This window comes from Castanea sativa, chromosome 6, assembly GCF_040712315.1.
Source record: "Castanea sativa cultivar Marrone di Chiusa Pesio chromosome 6, ASM4071231v1".
Lineage (NCBI taxonomy): Eukaryota > Viridiplantae > Streptophyta > Magnoliopsida > Fagales > Fagaceae > Castanea > Castanea sativa.
The window spans coordinates 13,322,094-13,343,356 of NC_134018.1; the positions used below are offsets into that span (position 1 = coordinate 13,322,094).

A 21,263-nucleotide genomic window follows, 5' to 3' on the forward strand; every position below is an offset into this window, starting at 1 on the left:
TCTTTCCTTTAGGTTACAAAGAAGGGATCTCCATTTCTGTTCTAAGTTGCTCCTTAAATACTCCTCTTTTTGATACTTTGCACACGTGTTGCCCCAACTCCCCCTTAGCCTAGATATTTCTTTTCTCAGTGCCTTTGAATAGTAACCAGAAGTTTCCCTTCCACTGTTCAGGTGTCACTTCCCCATTAATGCGGCCAGGGTGGTAGGTGCAGGGTCTTTAATGTGGAGGTGGCAGCCTTTATCTTTGTTATTTCTCTAACATCGGTGCTTCTAGGACATTCAAGGGCTTCCCCCCTTTAACCATCGGTCTTGACCGTGTCATTCCCTAACCTTTATCATAAAGTCCCGGGTTCTCCGGTGTCCGTCCGAAGAGAAATTCACCCTCGGCTGGATCCTCGGATCCTCGGCGTATGGGCCGACCCGTAGTACTAACAAGTTCTAAACTCAAGAGCAGGTCGGCCTTCCCTAGCATGGCCCAAAGGCCCACATCCCCATCAGGGTCTTTTTACTCCCCACACTTGTCATTCAAAATATAAAACCATTTGGTCAAAAGCACTACTCTTAGGCTTGCCATTAAAAACTCAAAACATCTAATGCTAAGTAGTTATTATGGGAGGGGTAAGATTTGAGTATCAAATGGAGCTCGATAGGCCCAGCTCGAGGAGGTGGAGGCGCCCATCCCCTCATTAGTCCTAACCCAATACACAAATGAGAGCCCAAGAATAGAGGCCGACCGCCCGAGGAGTCTAAAGAGTGAGCGTTCCTCGAGAGACATCGAGTAGTCCACTTGCACTAGAAGACAAAATATCGAAGAAGACAGTAGATATGTGCAAGCAAAGAAGAAGGGAAATATTCAGATAAAGTAATCATCACATCCGTATTTAATACACTGCACCAACTTAGCTAGTCGCATTAATGGTGGAATTACCCATGAATAGTACCCTCATAGCTTGCAGCACATTCTACCACCTCCAATAAAACCTTGATGTGACAAGCATTCAAAGGAAGATTTGTGGTTGTACAAGTAGAGGGGTAGGAAGCAATTCAGTTAGCTATATAAAGAAAGGAAACATCTCTAGATTAGGGGCTGAAAAACTAAAAAGAGAAACATACCATGTGTAACACTGCTTGTAACTGAGACTTGAATATTATATGAACTAAAAAGACTTAAATATTAATCTCAAAAATTTACTTCTCTCTTATGAGTTACTTAATTTTTTCCATTAACTTAAAAGCTAAACCATACAAGCACACCAAGGTTGACCTTGAAAACCTATTCTCTAACAAATTAATTGTACTGGACGATCATACCTAATTTCTCTATTTTAAGAGGGTTAAGATCATTTCTGTCCGCTTACGGTTATTATTATTATTAAACAAATGATTTTAAGTACCTAAATTGTTTGTCCTTCACAGTATTGTTTTGAAAATACCAAATTAAAAAATCATACTAAAACTCATTTTTAAGTACTCCGCATATGGCTAATGGAGATTGTGGGAGGTAAATGAGTGATGATTTATGAAAAAAAAGTGACAATGGAGATTTATGGCCCAAATCACTACCAGTTCACGGATTGAATAGATAATGGACTGCAATCTCTATTCGATGCAGATGGGCAATATTTTAGAAAGTTGAAGTTCATGCCATATGCTCAATAATGACTCTAATTAGATGGGTATTTAAAGAGTTTTTCATATGGATATTGGATAGATCTTATAAAAGTTTGATCGTTGTGAGGCAATTGGTTTTAGCTTTCGGTTGATTGTCTGAAATCAGTTGGTCTTTTTTTAACCAAATAAAGATGGTCTTTTTTCGTATTCTCCAATGTGGCCCGGTAAAATGCAAAATTAGAGTGTTATTTCTCATTTCTACCTTCAATGAGGATTATCCATTCCTAGTGGTCAGTAGTGGCCAACACTTTGCAAACGGATATAACCGAAAGTGAAACTCTCATTCTATTAGCTACTCAAAAACACTTCCTTTCTCACTCAATTCCTCTAAAATGGCTCTTTTGCCAGACATAAATGTTGTCTCCAAAACTCTACAAGCCCTTCCAAAGTTTTCCAAAATTCAAAGGATACCAAATAGGATGAAAATAGTTGGATTTCTTGGCAAGAAAAAAGATGATTTTCAAGAACACCCATTACAAACTACAAGAAGATTAGCGATAGGCCTTGCCTCCATAGCTCTTATTGGAGATTCTACCAAGGGGATATCTCTAGCTAAGGATAATGGGTTCTGGTACGAAGGCCCTATACCTGTGCCTCCTGTCTATAACAGTAAGCTTTCTCATTAGCAACTCAGTATGTAAAATGTGCACTTTACTCCGTGTTTGCTTCTTTATAAACTGCTTAAATTGCTTCCCAGTGCAGCTAGGCTTCTCTACTTGTTTCATAATTGTTCTTTTTCTTACAGAGATTGCAAATGAGAAGACGGGTACACGTTCTTTTCTGAAAATTGGACTCTATGTGGCAAATATAGGAAGCAAAGGTAGTGAATATAGGCTGAGGAAAACCGCCTTTGATCTCTTATCAATGCCAGATTTGATCAAACAAGACACTCTAAACTATGTCAGGAAGTATTTGAGATATAAGTCCACCTTCATGTACTATGATTTTGACAAAGTGATCTCAGCTGCATCAGAAAACGAAAAACAACCTCTGACTGATCTGGCTAACAGACTGTTCGACAGTTTTGAAAAGGTAAATCATTTGTCACTTAAAAGCTATATGATAATCACTTGCAACTTCAATTTAAAACCATAATAGCTTAGAATTGTAATCCAATGTGTTGACAGCTTGAAGATGCGGCAAAGAACAAAAATCTGCCTCGGACAGAATCATCTTATCAGGACACAACAGTTATCCTCCAAGAGGTCATGGAAAGATTTGCATAATCTATGGAAGCTACTGTTGTAGTTTAAACAAAGTCAGTGTACCTAATTTTGAGGTACTATTGAAAATATTAAATTGCACTTTGCTCTTCCATATTAGTTTTCAAAAACACTCGGTATATTTAAAATAGTCAAGTTCTTTTAAATAGACACACACACACAAAAAAAAAAACCAGCTTTCTTTTTCTTCTCTTCTTTAAGTAAATGACAAAACAGCCATGTTAGCATGTTTCTGAGGTCTCATTTTGGATTCATGGTTAGTTTTACTTCAAAAATAAAAGTACAGGGTGTACAGTGTACTTGTAGATTATATGATTTAGAAAACACTATAGTTATCGTTTGGCTAAGGAAAGGCAGAAGAAAGACTTCAGTAAGCAGAAAGTTATCAAAAATCAGTTTCAGGCTTTCAACACAATTGGAACCTATAATCAGAAACGCACATTCTTTAATGAATACAAACTCAATATTTTTTTTTTTTTGCTATACAAAATATAGACCTATGTTAGAATCACTCATTTCAAATTTTGATACAAGTAATGCAGATACAGGAAATTTGGTTGCCCCATAAAAGAAAAGGAATTATTAATCTATCAAAAGATCAGCCATAGCTTAGGCGAGAATCTGAAGGGCGCACATTGTTGTTGGTTTGACGCCGGGGAATCCCAATTTCACAAGCATTTACCCGGGCTGCGAAACGGAGTGAACAAAGTGACTCCCCAACTGAGGAGGGATCAGGAGAGATGTTTACGAACATCAATGTCTTTGAGTCCCCACCTAAACAAGGCTGGTCAACCAGTGATTTTACAAGATTAGAACATCTCAAATGATCATATGCAACTAGAAGAATAGCAAGAAACAGTATTGACTAACCATAATCTATTCTTTGCCTATTTATCAATATGTTTGCTTAATTTGATTCAAGAGTGTCATTAAAAAGCAAAAGTTCGAATCATATATCCAAGCCATAATATATTAGTTTCTAACCTATTGCACGAAGAATTTTCCAAAAAAATACCATGGCCAAATTCATCAGATGCAACTGATTAGCTTGCTGCTCTTTATACACAAATCGAATAAAAGCAGTGTACTGTAGACAGCATATCATCCCAAGGCATGCACATTTTTCAATAGAAAATTGCTAAATCAGGCTAGTAATTGAATCACAAAATTCAGTTAGTGATTCTCCAGTCAGTTGACTCTAACAGTGATAATTAAACACACAAATGTTGCCATGTCATGAAATAAGTGCTGTAGAGAAAAGAAATTAAAATATTAAATAAATAAATAAATAAAATTTGTTGTAAAAAGTGGCACAATAAATTCTAGAGCTAGAGGTTATTTTATTTTATTTTTCTTCAGCATTAGCATTCAAGGATGATAATTGAGTTTCCTCTATCATAAAGATACTATGAGAAAAATATTCCCCCCCCCCCCCAAAAAAACAAAAAAGAAAAAAAAAACTCTAGATTCATATTGAAGCTAGGAAATTAATTTATAAATTTTTAAAGTAATTACCTGAAGAAGATATGTAAGCTTCGAGTTTCTAAAAGGTATGTGGTCCTCCTTCTTTGCCAATGCAAATATAACATCACTTAGGGATGATAAACTTTTATTGATGGCCTGTTATAATTGCAAAACATAAATAAATATCAGAAAATTCCACAAAATGAATAGCAGAAAAGAAATAGAATCGAAATAGTTTTCCCAAAATACTTGAGTTTCTTTCAATCGATCCCCAGTTGATCCGCTCTTAGAAAGTCGTTCACTCCCAGCAAGATCAATAAGATTCAGAACTCCTTGTACTTGTTGTTCAGTGCTCTAGCACACAAGAGTAGAAATTAAGAAAAATAATAAGTTTCAACAATACAACATCTAAGAAACAGAAGAAAGAGAACCGGACCATGCTAAATGATTGTACCTCATTAATACCAAATATTCGTAGGGTGAAAACAAAATGACTTCTCGATGATTGCTCATTCATCTGGGTCTTGCCTACAGACCTAAAAGGATATAAGTAAAATATTTTAATGATAAATTCTTGTGAAGTACAGGGAGCTTTGGGACCAAAAAAAAACCCTTAAACCTAATATAACAATTTTGCATTATAGTATCATTTAAAAAACTTTCGTAGACTGAAATTGAATCACATCCAGCAAGCCTTTGTACCACTAGGGAAGTTAAATTTAGTAGAACAAAACATACAACATTAAAAGTAAAATTTAATAGCTATCCCTTATAAAGAGAAATCATATTTATAAAACAAAAGAGAATTCCTTACGTAGAAATATGGCATAACGAAAATCAACTTTGAAATATGCATGTTCTAAATTTTTACCTGCTTTGTTCAGCCTGATCTAAAAGAAATGAGACCTCTTTAGCACTGCGGACATCCAAAATTGTAAGATCAGAGACGTGTGTGTTTCCATTCCCATCATGTTTAATTGCATACTGCTTTCCAGCAACACCATTGTCTGTTGAAGATGATCGATTGGTTGATAACAAATCACGAATTGTTTCATTGTATATTTCCAACATAGACACCTACAGATATTTATAAAATTCAAATTTTCAATAATTATGTATAGGAATGCAGTCATGTACTCTGAAAACGAGAGCCTAACAAAAAGACATCTTGCTCACCTGCATTTCATATCTCCAACCTTGAGCTTTAAGAGCTTGTCTTGTTTGAAATATCTGTTCTAGGGAACGAGGTATTAAACCTTTTTGCTCAGGATTTCCTGGCCTGCCCATCATGGTATATGTTTTACCAGAACCTGTTTGACCATATGCGAAAATGCAAACCTGAAACATGCATCCAAGGCAAAATTCTATCATGTATCAATCATATTGACTACTAAATTTCAAGTAGCTACCCACTTATCAACTTTATATGTAAAATATTAAAATATATAGGCAAATGGAATTTTTATAATATTGAAAAACTCTTATCTCACAAAATTCTAACAGAGATATATAAGCATACAAATACAATACTATTTGTGTATATACATATATGTAAAATACACACACAATATATACATACACACACACATTACTTGAAAGAAAATTAAATGATTAAACAAAAACTATAAATGTATTACTTTGATAATATACATAAAATGACTTCAACATATGGAGCTGATTAATCACCTTATACCCATCGAGAGCACTTTGTACAAGCTGTGAGATTTCTACAAAAACATCATCTTGCGTTGCATCAGGCATGAAAACCTGGTCAAATGTGAAAGAATGTTTTTGCCCTGATTGCAATATAAACTTAAGTGAGTTCATAATTTTCAATTTCCAATATGAATTTTCATATAATTGCTATCATGCAGAAAAGAAATTTGTTGTCTAAAAGTCTTTTCACCAAGGAATTTACCATTTTGCCCTACGTCAATTCCCCGTCCAAGAATTTCAGTTGATGTGGGATAAGTGAAAACTTTTCCTTCTGTGCTAATACCATCATCAGGCAAAAGAGGCCGCACTCTACAGAATACTCGTATGTTCCCTTTTAGTTCCTATAGTATAAGATACCTTAGTGAGATATACATATTTTCAGCAAATAAAAGTTCGTATGGCAAGAGTATTACCAAGATGGTATTATGTAATTTTTTGCGTAGCATCTCTCCTTCCACAAGTTTGAATTCTGCATCTGCTAGGCGAGTTTGTAACTCGTTTATAAGTTTCTTTTGCCCTTCATATTCAGTTCTCGTCTCCAATGCAGATGAATCAGAAAGCTATAAAGAGAGAAAATTTGATATCAATTATAAATCTACCAACATGACCTAATGATTCATGCCTTAAAATTTTAAAACCACAATGGCGCATATGAAATATAAAATAAACACAATTTTTGCTTAACTTGATATCACTACCTGCAATTTCTCCTCTGCAGTCGCTAGTTGAGTATGTAGTCTCTTTAATTGGTTATTTTGTGATGAACAAGTTGCCTGTAAAAGAAACCCAACATCTTATAAAGTTTTCATTTTAAATGTAAATCCGTAAGATGTTATAAATAGTAACAAATAAAACCAACATTGTTACTAAAACAGGGAAATCAACCTCTAGTTCACTTGTTCTTGTTGTCAGGATGTCCAACTCAGCACTGTATTTTTCTGAGGACTCCTTATATTTCACCATATCAGTTGTAAGAGCCTGTGCTTGTGATTGTAGCCGATCACGATCATCTCTCACTTGGTATAGCTCTGCCCGAAGACAAGCAGCTTCATTCACCAAAGCATCCTTTTGCTTTATAGCCTCATCTTGAGAAGCCTAATAGCATCAAATTCAATGCAAGAGGTAAAATTATAATAAAATATTAACAATGAAGATAAAAATAAGAGGGAAATATATGTTCACTCTTGAACCCAAAATTATAGAGGCAAACTGCACAATTACTACAAACTCCATGGTGCATAGTAAAATCCTTCATTTATCCAAAACAATCTGCCAACACAATCATAACATAGCAAACATAACATTCAATTATTTTGATAAATCTTCCTAAAGAAAGCTTTTGTAAGAGCACTGTAAGTATTAGTATATTTATGAGCTTTGATATCCATTATTGGCCTGGTTCCCAATAGTAAAAAGCTTTCAGGACAGATGGGTGGAGTCTAGTTATTTGTGGGGTTTCTGAAATTTTGAACACATACACCATATCAAAAACTTCAAATAAATTTTTCACTGCAAGAACAAACCGTTTCCTGATTACACAATTCAGACCAAGTTCTTTGACAATCTTCTAATTTATCCAGCCATTCCCAATTTTGCAGGTGGAGTAAAGGTAGATAACTATGTCTTCTTACTAGTACACACATTAAAATCACAATCCATACAAAATAAATAAATAAAAATAAAATAAACTTACTCTGGACATAGTAAGTTGACCCCTTAACATGCTGAGGTTTTCAACCATGGTAGCCTTATCTTTTTCTATGCGCTTAAGCTCATCCTCAACCGTAGAAAGGTCTGTGTGAAGTTTACCATTGTATTGCTGTAAGCTTGTGTTGTATTCCTGTAATCGCTTGTACATATCATTAAGTGATGATATCTGCAGAGTTCAGCAAACCCAAATGCAAACATTTAAGTTGGTACTTCTGTATAAATAACTTCCAAGGAATAAGGAAAAACAAAATAGGACTAGGCAGGTGAGTTTGAATTATACTATCTGCTTTACCTTCTGATTAGCGCTTAAAAGATCTCGTTGAGCTCTGGCAAGCTCTTCTGATAGAGAAGCTTGTGATCGCTCAATATTCAGTCTAGCCTCTTTCTCCCTTGCAAGACAGTCCATTGCAGCCTGATTTTGATATTCAAGACATTTTATAATTAACAAACGACAATCATTTAAACAATAACTTCATGACTAGAATGTATTAGCTTTGAAACTTGTCCTCTTACCAACTTATCCAATTCTTCCTTCGTAAATTTCTCTTGTAAAGAAGTGTAATTCCTTCTTAGCTCCATAATAATTGAATTCAATTCTTCTTCCTTGTTTTGCATTAGTACCTCTAAAATCAAAAAAATCTATTTACATCACCAGTCAAGTTTACTTAGAACCCCAATGAAACCAAAGAAATCAATCATACCGATTTCGTTGCATTTCTGCTCAGCTGAATCCAACGTATTCTGCAACTTCTCTTGCTCTAATAAGTAGCTTCCCTCAAGCTCTTGGAACCATTTGACGCATAACTTTAGCCTCTTGATATACTCCACCATATTATCACATCTTTCCTAGAAATCCAAAAATTTAAACCAAGAACTTGATAAAGCAAAGTCCAAAGTCCAATTCCTATTTAATTAAACCAGTGCATACTAAAGACCCAATAAGTTTATACACTCAAACCCTCCCAAAAGAGAACAAAAAAAATTTGAATCACCATATTATCACATCTTTCCTAGAAATCCAACAACTTGATAAAGCAAAGTCCAAAATCTTAAATCCTATTCAATTAAACTATATAAAACCCAACACCCATTAATCAATTCACTCAAAAGAAAGGGGAAAAAAAAATCAACACATGAACTCAAAATACTCAAAACCCACTTACCTTAAGATTGAACCTGTCCTTCCTTTTGGGTTTCTCATTCAACAAAGCTTCAACATCTTCTCTAGTAAACTCAATCCCTCCACACTCCGAGCCAGCATTGCTGGCCGGAGCGCTATTGGGGCCGAGATCTTGGCCGCCATTTACAACTGAAAAGGCTTGCCTGAACCTCCCATTATTTGCCGTTCCAACCATTTTTTCATCACCAATACACTTCTTCTGATAAAAACAAAATTCACCCAGAAAAATTTGAAGAAAAAGAAAAGAAAGAAGAAATAAATTAAAAATAAATAAGAGTGGGAAGTGCTAATAAATCTTAACCCAAAAGAGAAAAACAAAAGCAACCCATTTTTATAAATGGCATAGGGAATGAAACCCAGGTCTTGAAATTTGAAAGTGTATAAGATAGTATAAAAGAGTAAATGAAAGCTTACAATAGAAGAAGGGCATGTGGGCGAGGCTCTTGTTGTGGGGTTGTTGTTGTTGTGTGGAAATGGACGCTTGTTCTGGTTCTCCGAGGCCATATTGTTTGAATAATAAGCACAAAGGCAGAGAAAGAGAGAGAGAGAGTGTGTGTTTGTTTGTAAGGTTTAGAGTGGGACCATGAATTGCAATGAAAGCTAACAGTGTATCAGAGCCGTTGCTTGAACGAGCAGGAAGATCAAGAAAGACGGGTGTGAGAGACAGTGAAAAATATTTAAATGTTTTTTCTTTTGGAATATTAAAAAAAAAACTCTTGGGATTTGATTTGAATTCTTTTGAAATGGTATCAGGCGGTAGCACGTGAGAGATTCGTTAGAATGCCGTTATTCCTATATTGCCCTTATCTTAACTCACTTCATCTACTGTTCTGTTGTTTTTGTTTGTACTGTTCCCAGCTTTTACTATTCTGCTTCCGATGTCAAACTTATTCAACAATAAACGATTTTAATTAATTGAAATAACGGTAACTTACTGTTATTGGTTCTAATTAACTCAATTGATAAAGTTCATGATAGTGAAATAAGATATCTAAGTTCAATTTTCACTTACACCAAAAATTGATTGGTGTCTTGGCGTGATGATTAAGAGCTATCATTAAAAGCAAATGTTATAAGTTGCAAACCTCTAAAAAAAACTGTAACCCACTACTATTCCATTTTGTATCATGAGATATCCTAAAAACCCATAGATCAATAGTATGATGGATTTAATTTGAACATACTTCGGACCAATGAATTCACCACTAGAGAACTTTTATAGAAATGAGAAAAAATTATTTAAATTTTTGCTAAAAATATGTTAAAGTTTATTTGTATTTTAAAAAGTGAAGTTTTAAAAAGTTATATATAAAAGCTAAAAAAACAAAATATTGGCTTATAATCTGTTTCTAAATACACACCCAAGTGTCTAACATACTCTTAATGAGTTTTGAGTAGCCAAATAATCTTTTATTATACATATGGTTTTCTGCCCCCGCACAATATATAATTATTGGAGTGTCTTACCATATGCAAGATGTCATGAATCACATTAAGCCTAAGAACAACTAGATCACCAAGCCTTGAGGCTATTAAGAACTTTTCATGTGTATTGAAAAAATTTTATTGTGCAATTCACTTTTCTTTTTCTTTTTTGGGGTTGATAATAACTTGCTTTTCTGGAACTATTCTAAGAATATATTAAAAAAAATTAAATTTGACTTGTTTTTCTCAATCTTTGGTTAAGACCCTGAAAATGAGTTTTAAAAAAAATATTCTCTAGTATTTTGACTTAAGAAGATAATCATTAGTATTTTCTATAATTTTAAATAATTCTATAAACAAAATTTTCATTCACGAAAATAGAACCTTTAGTAAAATATTTTCTATCTTTCTTGGTCATTTGTGAGCCTCAAATAGGAAAACAAACTCAAAATTAAAAATGTATACAAAATAAATAAATGAAAAAGCTACTAATCAATCATCGTTGATCAACAATTGGTCAACAGTCGATTAATAAAAAAGAGATAGAGCAAATAGTGATAGGATATCAATGGGAGAGTTTTTGAGGTGTGGAGTTTATTTTTGAGTGTGTATGTTTCCGGGGAAAAAAATCGCTCTTAAAAATGGAATACGTTTTTCTCTTTATCAACTTTTTTTCGTTATTCACTAAAAATGTTTCCTATTAAATTGTATTTTTCCTACTATACCAAACATTAGAAAATGCAAATTTTTTTATTGAAACAAAGAGCTCCAATAATTTCTTTATTGTAAAAAATAGGTGTCTTTCGTAAATAAATTTTTTTTTTTTTAAATCAAGTTTGTAATCCCCCCACCTCCCTTAAATTTTGACATTGTTACACTTTTTTTAATTAAAAAAAAAGAATTTTTTTTAAAACAAAAATTAAAGAAGCTATAATGAGAAGCTTTTATTATATACACCTTGATTATTAAATAAATGAACTTGACACTGTATTCACACCTAATTTTTTTATTAAAAAATTCACATTTATATGTTTCTTGGTGATAAAAAATTTTAAAATATCCTCGTTTATTTTTTAATATCCTCTTTTATTTAATTATTATACATGGAACGAAATTGTATCAACCACAACCGAAACTATACCAACCTCTAACCAAATTGAGTTATTCTTTTCATGCGGATAACAAATAATTATGCAATAAACAATAAAAAATATGTGGAACAATGATAAGATAAAAATAATTGTTTTGATTAAAAAATGACTAAAAACATCTTTATGAAAAAAAAAAATCAATTATGTTGAGAATCGAGGTCGCACAGCAGTCGTAGTCGTTATTTATTTTATTTTTTTAACTTTTCTAGCTACATACAATTGTCGAACTTGACCAATATACAATTTGTATTTTTTAAAAAAAATAAAATTGGGGGTTAGTTAAGTTACGCCAACTCTCGGGTAGGGCGCTTAGGTTAAGACCCACAGGCCAATCCTTATGGATGCCTACCAATGAAAAATTACTGGCTGCGAGACTCAAACATAGGTGGTTTAGACAAAAAGTCCGAACCTTACCAACTGAACCATCTCCCGTTAACTCTTCTTTTTATATAACATATAGTTTTGTACTCTAAATTGTGGCTTCATTATATCAGAAAAAATTATTGATATAATAAAGCCACAATTTGTACTGATAGGACTGCCCCAAACAACCTCTTGTATTTAATATTTGTTTGATTGAAATTATTTTTCATCTTAAAAGAAAATTTTCTAGATTTTCAAATGATCATAATATCATCTTAGGTGATAAAGTGATTGATTGTGTCCCATACAAGCTCAGGCATTGTTGTTGTTTTCTAAAGCATCATTCTAATTGGTTATGGTGAAGACCTTTGATCACACTCACAGCTGCAGTTAGTAGTGAGTAAATCCCAATACAAAGAAAAAACGTTAGAACCTAACACAATGTCTTACATTGTCACCAAATGCCTTCACCTTAAAGATAAGCTCGCTATATACGCATGTCTATAAAAGAGCCACACATGGAGTATCCTCTATCTTTTGCCGTACCAAACCAAAGGTTCCCATTATTCATTGGTATGGTTATAGATTCATATATATTGGTCCCTAAACTTTCACACCAGCTTGGGATTAAACAAATATACTTTCTCTTTGCGTTAGATGGGAGCCAAGAATTTTCATCTTTACTTTCCCATGAAACTTTTGGGACCTCTCACACACTCTTTGGTAAGGTAACAAACTTGGAAAGAGTGGAAGTATCTATCTCACATGGTACTAGTTGTTGGTATTACCATTCAATTCTTGGTACAGGGCTGCAATCTCAACTGTCTTTATATAATTATTTCTAATCCTTTTTGGAACCTTGTTCTTTACCCATTGCCCAAATTGACTTTCCCTCTTTATATAGTTTTGTGCTAAACTTGTTGATGAGATAATACTTAAAAATATAATTTCATGGTGATATATCATAGATTTGATATATCACTTTCCAGCTTAAGCAACACCTTAGCCTTCTTTACTAAAGGGAATAAAGGCCAAAATTCTGTGTGTCAGTCTTGATGTTCATAGCTTGCCTTTTCTGATAGCTAATCAGAAACTGCTGAAAGAAAATGCAACACTGTTTGTCGGTACAAGTGACAAAAAATTATGAGTCAAAATTTTTGACAATTTAGGTGGCCTGTGCAATGTAACTTGGTAAGTTCGTAGCATTCAACTCTAGATATGAATTTAGTGGCATTTAATTGAACTTACTGCTTTGACAAGCAATGCATAGTGCTCCTTTATGACTTATCGTAAAGATGATGAAAGTTCCTTTTCTTCTAGCAAATACATGTACATGGAGGCAAATAAAGAGCAATTACAATCTTATAATTATAAGAACAAATAGTTAGGTGTGATGAGTAATAACTAATTATTTGTTTTTTATGATCTGAATATAAATATTGAAACATGTGAGTCAATAAGTCACTAAAAATAAATAAAAAATGTCAGCCTGCAACTACTATGATCATTCAAAACCTTTTTTTTTCCATGAATGGAATTTATAAATCCTTATGTTTAATTTTGGTCTAATAGCAAAAGAGTTGTAAGTTGTAAGTTATGGTATAAACTTTGATCAGCTAATTGTAGGAGGCACCAATCAATTTTGGTTTGTCCGATACTCTTATAATTATTCTTTTGACTATTAAGATAATACTATTCTAGTGATCCAATGCCGATAATTGATTAGACATATACCGAATTAACAAATACCAATTGTGTTTGATTTTGTTGGTGCAATTGGTTGATTTCTACATAAATATAATTGAGGCATGAGTCTACCTCTCTCTCTCTCACATTTTCAAAAAAAAAAGAAGAATAAATCAAAGGTTCACAATTTACTTCTTTTATCTTTTTTTTGGAGTAGATAATTTGCATGGTTGAACTTTGATTACTTGAGCCTTATTAGCTTAATGGGATCACAAAAACCATAGCTAGGCACATGGCACTATTTGAGAGCTGTTGAATCTAATGCTTTTGAGAGCCGGACAGGACCAACAGGGTTGACCACAATAACTGTCTAGTACGTACTGGGGCTCCCAAGCTTATAGGAACAACTGTCATGGCCTGCAAAATATTCAAAGCATGTTTTCCAGGACATTTGTATGGCTTACTCAAAAGGTTTTCAAACTTAGACTAATTCAATGGCCATTTTACTATATTCACTGGCAGCCATAATCACCATATTCCACCATTATGTAACACTCAGAATACAGGCACATGTAAAACATATTGGGCCAGCAATGGTTGATGCTTACTTTAAAGGATGAATTCTTGGTTTTTAGGATAGAGAAATACTTCTCTTTATTTAAGTACTTATGACAGTTCTCGTTATATATGTCAGGGAATAATGTGAAGATTAGATTCAAACCACCATCTTGATTGGGGACATTTTAAACTTATGATCAATCATTTGGTGACTTTTCTTTATTCTCAATTTGAATCATGAAAGTAGTAGATAATAAGATAAAGCCAAAAGATAATGTTTATAGAAGTAAGGAATAACAACATTAAAATTATGAATCTTAATTAGATTGCTAACTGTCGAGGGCCTGAAGAGATATAAAAATGCACTTATATAGGAAGTTGATTAAGCTTAATTATTTGACTTAGTTGAGGTTTGTTGAAACATACAATGTAGTGGCATGAGTCATGACTCTTAGATTTTCTTAAAATAGTTGTCATTTGGACGTTTGAAAGTCTAATTATTCTGAGTATACGCTAAAAGGCTATTGGCGTAATGATACTTTTGTGTTGGGAGGTTTATACAAAATCGAAATGGAAGAGAATGATGATTTTCTTTTTAAAGAAAGCATAAGATACAACAAATTCTTACAATTTCATAGCATCTTTGTTTCGAGTTGTGGTGGGTCTAGGCATAATTTTTTTGTTAATATTATTTTATTTAGTGAAGAGAATCCTTAAGATTGTAAACGAACCGAGCTTTGTCGAGTAATAAATGTTCAAGCTCAGCCCGACAATAAAAATAGAATGTTCAGGCTTGGCTTCAGCTTGAGCTTGATACGAGCCTACAAACAATGTTCAAGCTTGAGCTTGTTATAAAGTATAAAAGCTTGAGTTTGGCTTGGTTTGGCTTGATTCATTGGTCAAGCTAAGCTCGAGCTCAATATCAAGCCAAGCTCGAGCTCAATATCAAGCCCAAACTCAAGCTCAATATCATGTTTTTAAGCTTGAGATCCAACACAAGTATATTATCAAGCCTATATCAAGTTTATTATCTAGCCTATTTGGTTTAGATGAGTAGTCTCAACTTATAATTAACTAGTAAGTTACCTGTGCGATGCACGAATAATATTGTAATATTTTATATAAGATGGTTTTGGAGAATGTTGTATAAATACTATAACATAATTATTATAGAACTTTATTTGTAATGAGTCTATTATAAAAAGCAACCGTTATAAATTTTACACATATATCCATTATAAATAGTCAATTGCAATGATGAGAAATAAAATAAATAAACAAAACTTTGAAGGAATATTATAGAATAAAAGTTGATATAGAATGTGTCTTTCTCTTTCTTCTTAATTCTAAAAACAAATACACATACTAAACACTCACGGTCAATTACATCATTTACAAAAACCACAAATTCACAACGTTCAACATTAACATTAAAATAGTAATTGTCGTATGTTGTCACCCAATATAAAATGAAAGCCCCCCTTTCCTTGGTTCTAGGCAACTCATACGGATTATGATTAAATGAAACAACAATGTTAGAGTTAGGTGGGTGTCATCGAAAGATTGAAGGTAAATGACATCGCTTTTTGTCTGTGTATATTCGACATGGGATGGCTTAAAGGGCTATGGCTAGGTATATATAAAGGGGTAGAAGTGCAAGAGGTGAAAATTGTGAATTAAAATGCAAAGAAGTTTGTGTGTATGTGTGAGGGATAAAATGTCTTGAAATATTGAACCAAATGATACAAATAATATTTATCTTTTAATTAGAAAAGTTTTAAAACATTGAACAAAAAAATCAATAATTAATTTATTCTTATCTTAAGAATATTTCAATTCTCTTTGCATAGAATGCGCTGCTTGGTAGAACCTTATTACTATTAGTCCTTACTCTTTTTTTTTTTCTTTAAATACTAAAATAGTGGGTATGCTAAAATAGTGTGTGGTGTAAGTTTAGACAATTAATAAGATATTAATGAGATAATAGTAAAATAAATTAATGTGAACTTTTGGGTGATAGTAAAAAAAATTAATGAAAGAGGTAAAGAAAATGCTAAATGTAAAAGTAGAGCGCCAGACACAAAACCTCACGCAGGTCTCTATATATATATATATATATATATATATATATATATATATATATATATATATATATATATATATATATATATATATATTGATTAAAGTCTTGAAAGGATATGAGTTTATTTGTCAAACTCATATCAATTTTATTACCAAACTCATAAATAAGTCTAGGCTCAACTTGTTTTGTTACTTTTGTATCGAACCTTGGTGTTCACAAACTTATTCACGAACAATATTTTTTACTTAGGCTTAGCTTGTTTATTAAACAAGCCTAAAAATAAAGTTTAAGTTTGGCTTATTTATAAACAAACAAACATGAACGAGCTTTTTATCGAGTCAATGGTTCATTTACCGCCCTAAGAATCCTTGAGAACCTAATTTGGTTAAGAGTCCATTGTCCAAGAGTCCCTAATTTCGAATGAGAACCTAAATTTCCATTTTTAGTCTTATATTTTCTTTTATTTTAATAACATCTTGAACAAGTAAATGATGGATCTCAAAATGCATTTTTATTCCATTGAACCAGCTGCGATTTTGGGTTGTTTGTCATTAAAAAGCCACAAAAACAATTCAACAACACTAAGGCAAAAACATTTTTCCATTTGTTTAATCGAGCTGGACCTCCATTAACTTGACCCAGTCCTCAGGCCCATGTCATCAACTCGAGTGTCCAAAAATTCAACACGTAAAAACAGAAATGGTGGAGATGCGGGGTATCGATCCCCGTACCTCTCGCATGCTAAGCGAGCGCTCTACCATCTGAGCTACATCCCCTGTTTGATTTTACATCCACCAAATATTAGTTAGTACTAAGCAATATTATGGCTAATATAGCACTGGTTAAAGAAATAATAGAATAGAACCAAACTCATGTGAACACTGGACCTGTGATTGAATCAATACTTGATTAGGTACCTTCTTTTTTTTCCCATATTTTCTCCCTTTGTATTTGAATCAATCCACTGCAAATGTGGAGACATGATGGGCTACTTGAGGGCCTTCTATAATTACTTATTATGCTATTAAATCACTATTCTACATGTTTGTGCAAGGAATAAAACTTGCAAAGGGTAATCAACTAATCATCACATGTCATTTTTGATAGGGTTGAAGTTGAACAACTAAGGAACAAGCTATGATTGTACATGAAAGACCAATGGTGCTTGATGATGTGGAGATATCTGTCAAGGAAGGGATTTACCCCATTTGTCTAGGCAAGGCGTGAATGGCTTGGTCTTGCTGTGGACTCTCTTCTTCATGAGTTTTTTTTTGTAGCCAATAGAGGGGATTTAGTTTTAGGCCCTAAAAGTTAAGGTTTAATTTCCTTGATTTTAGTTGGTCCCTAAGTTATAATGCTAATATTATGATGTGCCAATTAGACACTATTTGTACACATGATGTCTTAATTCTGGACATTCTTTTAAAATATGAACACCCGGTATGAAAGTGTGGACATTGTGTGAAACAATAATTTTTCTTATGAATTTAAGGGTTACATGACATCTAACTAGAACAATGTCAATACCTAGCCTTATTGCAATTCTGTTTTACATAAGAGTTGACAGTAGAGTACTCCAAAGTTTTTGCGGAGTCTGTTTTCATTCATATGTTATGTACTGCGTTTCCATCCAATACTGAAGGAAAAATTTTGTACTTGGGCCTCGATTGACTGTAAGAAAACTTCACATTTTCTTTTATTGTTTTGTTCTTTAGGTGTTAGTAAGCGAAATTATGGGAAGACAGTATAATCATTATCATTTATCAATACCCATTCTGTGAAAGGGCATGGGACAAACATGATTAACTTACTCTGATAGTTGTACTTGTCTTGGATTTCATGCCAGAATTCCATTTTTTTTTTTTTTTTATCATCAAAATGCACGTTACCTAGAGTGGATAGTGTTATGAAGTACGATTTCCAAGTTCTAAAAGTAACTAATATTGTTGTTTATTATTGTGATAATTACTGTTGTTCCTTGTCGTACTTAGTTAATTACTACTAAGACTTTCATATGGTTACTGAAAATTTATGATTGATAATTTATAAATATGCTGTGTTCAACAAAAAACATCAATACATCATGATCCATCTTAAGTTATTTAATGTGTTTTAAATTCTTCATTATGCACATCCTAATTTTAAAGAGTAATGCTAGGAACACACACTTTTCATAATAGCTTATATGGTTTGTTGTGATCATAGCAATATCGTTTTCACCTATATCTACTACTGACATATTCTTTATTATGCACTAATCACAATAGGTCATATTAGCAGTTGCGATAAATGTCGTGTTTGTAGACCTATTGTATTTTAAAAGGTTGTATCAGCGCACTAAAACTCCACTCTTGGTGGGTTTAGAAGAAGTGATTGGCACCAGAAATATAAAATGTTTGGTAGAATCTATAATATATATATACTCATACAGTTTACGTCATGTAACTTGACTGCGAGGAAGATAGTCCAAATTAAACAGTCCTAAGCAGTCTGCTTTACACATCTTAACTTCCACCAGCTTCAGAATCTTTCCTAGCCGCATCATTTCCTTGAGAAGCATCACCATCCATAATGTTCTTGGGAATTCTAATTTCTATGAGCATGTCATTACTCACAGATGCCTCTATCCTCCTCCAATCTGCATCTTCTGGCAACTCAAGCCTCCGAACATACCCATACTCCCACCAGTGGCCACTTTTCCAGTCCTTTGTCTTGGACTCCCTTTGCTGCTTCCATTGCCCGCTAATTTCAACAACCTTCCCCTTTTCAACACAGACTTGAACATTATTCCCAACTCCTGTTTTAACATATAATGAACTAGTGTCATTGCAATTCATTTCACCACCCTAGGTAAAAGTACAGCCTTTTCTAGACTAAACCTATGGAGTTTTGGCCTTATCCCCCAACTCATATGGATGGATCATGAATAAACCTATTCTCTTCTCATTCCTTAAAATGGAACCCAATATTATTATAAAAAAATTTAGACACCAGGGTCCCCTTTGTTCCAGAAGATTTACCTTTGAGTTAAGGAATATTGCCTCTACTCCTTAGGTTTATATCTTGCAGTCTGATAACTTCATATATAGTAGCTGTCCCCTTGGTGCATGAACATTGAAATCAACTTTAGTTTAGAAATTAAATGACAGAGCCATATGATATTGAAATTAAAGGACTCTTACCTGGTAGTTCTGCTTTTAGTACATAATCTTGATCTGTCTGAGACCAATCAACAGTGCTTTGGCCGGAGCTCCGGAGATTAGATAACAAGATATCTGACTCAAACTCCCATAGAGGGAAAGCATCTGAAGGATCAAAGAATTTTCCAAACAAGAGTGGACTGAAAAGTGAACCTTCATTGAAGACCTTATGCACTGCTGGACTGCCCTGAGAGATGAATCTTTTGAAGACTTCTTCTCCTAACGAGATACACCATTTCTGTGGAGTTTGATCTCCTGAATGAACTTCAAGCTGTTTGCGACTTGCCATTGAAGATTAGAGAATTATAATTTTGAGAATTGGTGGAGAGAGTGTTGAAGTTTTTCTCCTCTTATAGTGGGAAAGGAGCCTTTTGGAAAAAGCAGTGGACAAATTCCAAAAGAATATTAAGAGTGCTGTAAAGCTATTAGGAATATTTCTTTTCTAGAAGTTGCTCATTGTTAAGATGAAATCATGGTAGAGATTAGGCACACAAAGATGCCATGTAGAAGTGACCTATGGGCCATGGCAAATTACTTGGTCTAGCATGGAGGATGTGGCAAAATGGAACTTGTATTAAACAAAGCTCATTCTAACATGTGACTCTGATAGTCACTCATTCGGAATCTATAGAATCATCAACATCAGGGTTAGCTGTCCACATAATTTTGATTACTCATTATACTTAAAGAAAATTATCAAATTCTTTAACCTCAGCTCACAGGTGACACAGTTTAGGAGATAAGATTCAAGGCACTGCTTCCACTATTATAAGCTAACCAATTTGGTTCTAAGAAGCTTTTGCCAAAATATCCAGAAGAATACTTGTTGAGCCAGACAGTCCTGGCATTCTAAGTCCATTAAATAGCCAACTTATGTTGTTCTTTTTCAGGTTAGTCCATCTAAAATCTTGAGTGAATTTTGTTGGCAAAGCTATTATTTTGTGTGTGTGTGTGTGAGTGTGTGTGTGTGTGTGAAAATCTAGGAAAGATCTTGTCTCATTACTAACATGAAGTTTGTGCCTATGATAAACTAATAGAATGTTTTGGACTGTATACTGTATAGTAGTCCAATGGAATATTTGTTACACATTAAAAAACTGCCAAGTCATGTTGAGCTGCCTTAACCTATAAGGATTGCACTTGACTAAATGGCTTAAAATTTTCAAAGGGGAAGCAGGTTCCTTTCAAATTTTAGATTTTCCATATCCTTAGGTAAAAGTACAAAAAATTACAGGATGTGATTCCACTGTGTCAAAAACTCTATAATAAGTTCGGGCCATGTTCCTTTGTAAATTAATTTAGAATGCTTTAGTACAATAATTGTTGATCTCAATTTTTTTTTAGGAACAATTCCATCCTTTGATTTGCAAGTCCTTCTCAATGCAATTGCAAAATTAAAGGAAATGAAATGAATAAAAAAAAAAATTAAAAAAAAAAAAAACTCCCATCACACAGAGCCGTGTGAAAGGAATCTTTAAAATGTGTTGGGTGCCTAGTGTCACATTGCACCTTCTCAAGCTTTACATAATACTTTTAATATAAAGTCTGTTTTAGTGGCAACAATTTTTTGGACTACTGGAAATGAGGCTTTATGCATTGCAATGCATATTGTAGAGGCATCTCTGGAGGACTACTTTTTACAAAAGCAGGATTAGTATATGCTTGATAGATGTTTGAATTTATGGCCATGAGAGAATTCTGCGACCACTTTGGATAGTGGAGTATGGCTATGAAGCTGTGTTCCCAATTAAAAATTGAGAGAAAATTATCCTAAAGATAAGGGCTCAACATGTACTGCCAATCTCACCATTACTAAACCCATATATAGATTAA

At 33.5% G+C, this 21,263-nt stretch overlaps 3 protein-coding genes and 1 non-coding gene across 8 annotated transcripts; 1 reads left to right on the forward strand and 3 right to left on the reverse strand.

Moving 5' to 3' along the window:
• The first annotated feature begins 1,900 nt into the window (after positions 1-1,900).
• LOC142640574 (photosynthetic NDH subunit of lumenal location 3, chloroplastic) lies at positions 1,901-3,566 on the forward strand. Of its 2 annotated transcripts, none has more exons than XM_075814735.1 (4): positions 1,901-2,280; positions 2,417-2,703; positions 2,799-2,950; positions 3,437-3,566. In XM_075814735.1, the coding sequence occupies exons 1-3, from the start codon at positions 2,004-2,006 to the stop codon at positions 2,895-2,897; spliced, it is 663 nt and encodes a 220-aa protein (XP_075670850.1). In that variant the 5' UTR covers positions 1,901-2,003; the 3' UTR covers positions 2,898-2,950; positions 3,437-3,566. The 2 variants fall into 2 exon arrangements, with proteins under 2 accessions (XP_075670850.1, XP_075670851.1); XM_075814736.1 differs by having other exon boundaries at positions 3,429-3,547.
• LOC142640572 (kinesin-like protein KIN-14N) lies at positions 3,277-9,570 on the reverse strand. Of its 2 annotated transcripts, none has more exons than XM_075814734.1 (17): positions 9,379-9,570; positions 8,948-9,160; positions 8,486-8,630; positions 8,298-8,407; positions 8,077-8,196; positions 7,768-7,950; positions 6,960-7,169; positions 6,773-6,847; positions 6,488-6,634; positions 6,277-6,415; positions 6,045-6,154; positions 5,535-5,696; positions 5,230-5,435; positions 4,813-4,894; positions 4,608-4,712; positions 4,410-4,514; positions 3,277-3,678 (listed from the first exon to the last, which is right to left on the reverse strand). In XM_075814734.1, the coding sequence occupies exons 1-17, from the start codon at positions 9,466-9,468 to the stop codon at positions 3,493-3,495; spliced, it is 2,388 nt and encodes a 795-aa protein (XP_075670849.1). In that variant the 5' UTR covers positions 9,469-9,570; the 3' UTR covers positions 3,277-3,492. The 2 variants fall into 2 exon arrangements, with proteins under 2 accessions (XP_075670849.1, XP_075670848.1); XM_075814733.1 differs by having other exon boundaries at positions 8,948-9,163; positions 9,379-9,569.
• A 7,363-nt stretch (positions 9,571-16,933) lies between these two features.
• Positions 16,934-17,006, reverse strand: TRNAA-AGC (transfer RNA alanine (anticodon AGC)). Its single transcript has one exon. It is a non-coding gene; the product is annotated as a tRNA-Ala (tRNA).
• Positions 17,007-18,616: 1,610 nt separating this feature from the next.
• On the reverse strand, positions 18,617-19,838 carry LOC142638846 (21.7 kDa class VI heat shock protein). Of its 3 annotated transcripts, none has more exons than XR_012845069.1 (3): positions 19,413-19,553; positions 19,251-19,322; positions 18,890-19,027 (listed from the first exon to the last, which is right to left on the reverse strand). XR_012845069.1 is itself a non-coding variant. In XM_075812905.1 (2 exons), exons 1-2 carry the CDS (start codon positions 19,717-19,719, stop codon positions 18,735-18,737), a joined length of 600 nt encoding a protein of 199 aa, XP_075669020.1. In that variant the 5' UTR covers positions 19,720-19,838; the 3' UTR covers positions 18,617-18,734. The 3 variants fall into 3 exon arrangements, 1 of the variants encoding a protein (XP_075669020.1); XR_012845068.1 differs by having other exon boundaries at positions 19,251-19,329; XM_075812905.1 differs by lacking the exon at positions 19,251-19,322 and having other exon boundaries at positions 18,617-19,027; positions 19,413-19,838.
• Positions 19,839-21,263: the final 1,425 nt, after the last annotated feature.

Coding starts and splice junctions, on each gene's coding strand:
- LOC142640574 (XM_075814735.1), top strand. CDS start 2,004: ATGGCTCTTTTGCCAGACATAAATGTTGTCTCCAAAACTCTACAAGCC. Junction 2,281..2,416: donor TGTGCCTCCTGTCTATAACA/GTAAGCTTTCTC, acceptor TTTTTCTTACAG/AGATTGCAAATGAGAAGACG. Junction 2,704..2,798: donor TGTTCGACAGTTTTGAAAAG/GTAAATCATTTG, acceptor ATGTGTTGACAG/CTTGAAGATGCGGCAAAGAA.
- LOC142640572 (XM_075814733.1), bottom strand. CDS start 9,468: ATGGCCTCGGAGAACCAGAACAAGCGTCCATTTCCACACAACAACAAC. Junction 9,164..9,378: donor CCACATGCCCTTCTTCTATT/GTAAGCTTTCAT, acceptor TGTTTTTATCAG/AAGAAGTGTATTGGTGATGA. Junction 8,631..8,947: donor AGGACAGGTTCAATCTTAAG/GTAAGTGGGTTT, acceptor TTGGATTTCTAG/GAAAGATGTGATAATATGGT.
- LOC142638846 (XM_075812905.1), bottom strand. CDS start 19,719: ATGGCAAGTCGCAAACAGCTTGAAGTTCATTCAGGAGATCAAACTCCA. Junction 19,028..19,412: donor ACTAAAAGCAGAACTACCAG/GTAAGAGTCCTT, acceptor ATGTTAAAACAG/GAGTTGGGAATAATGTTCAA.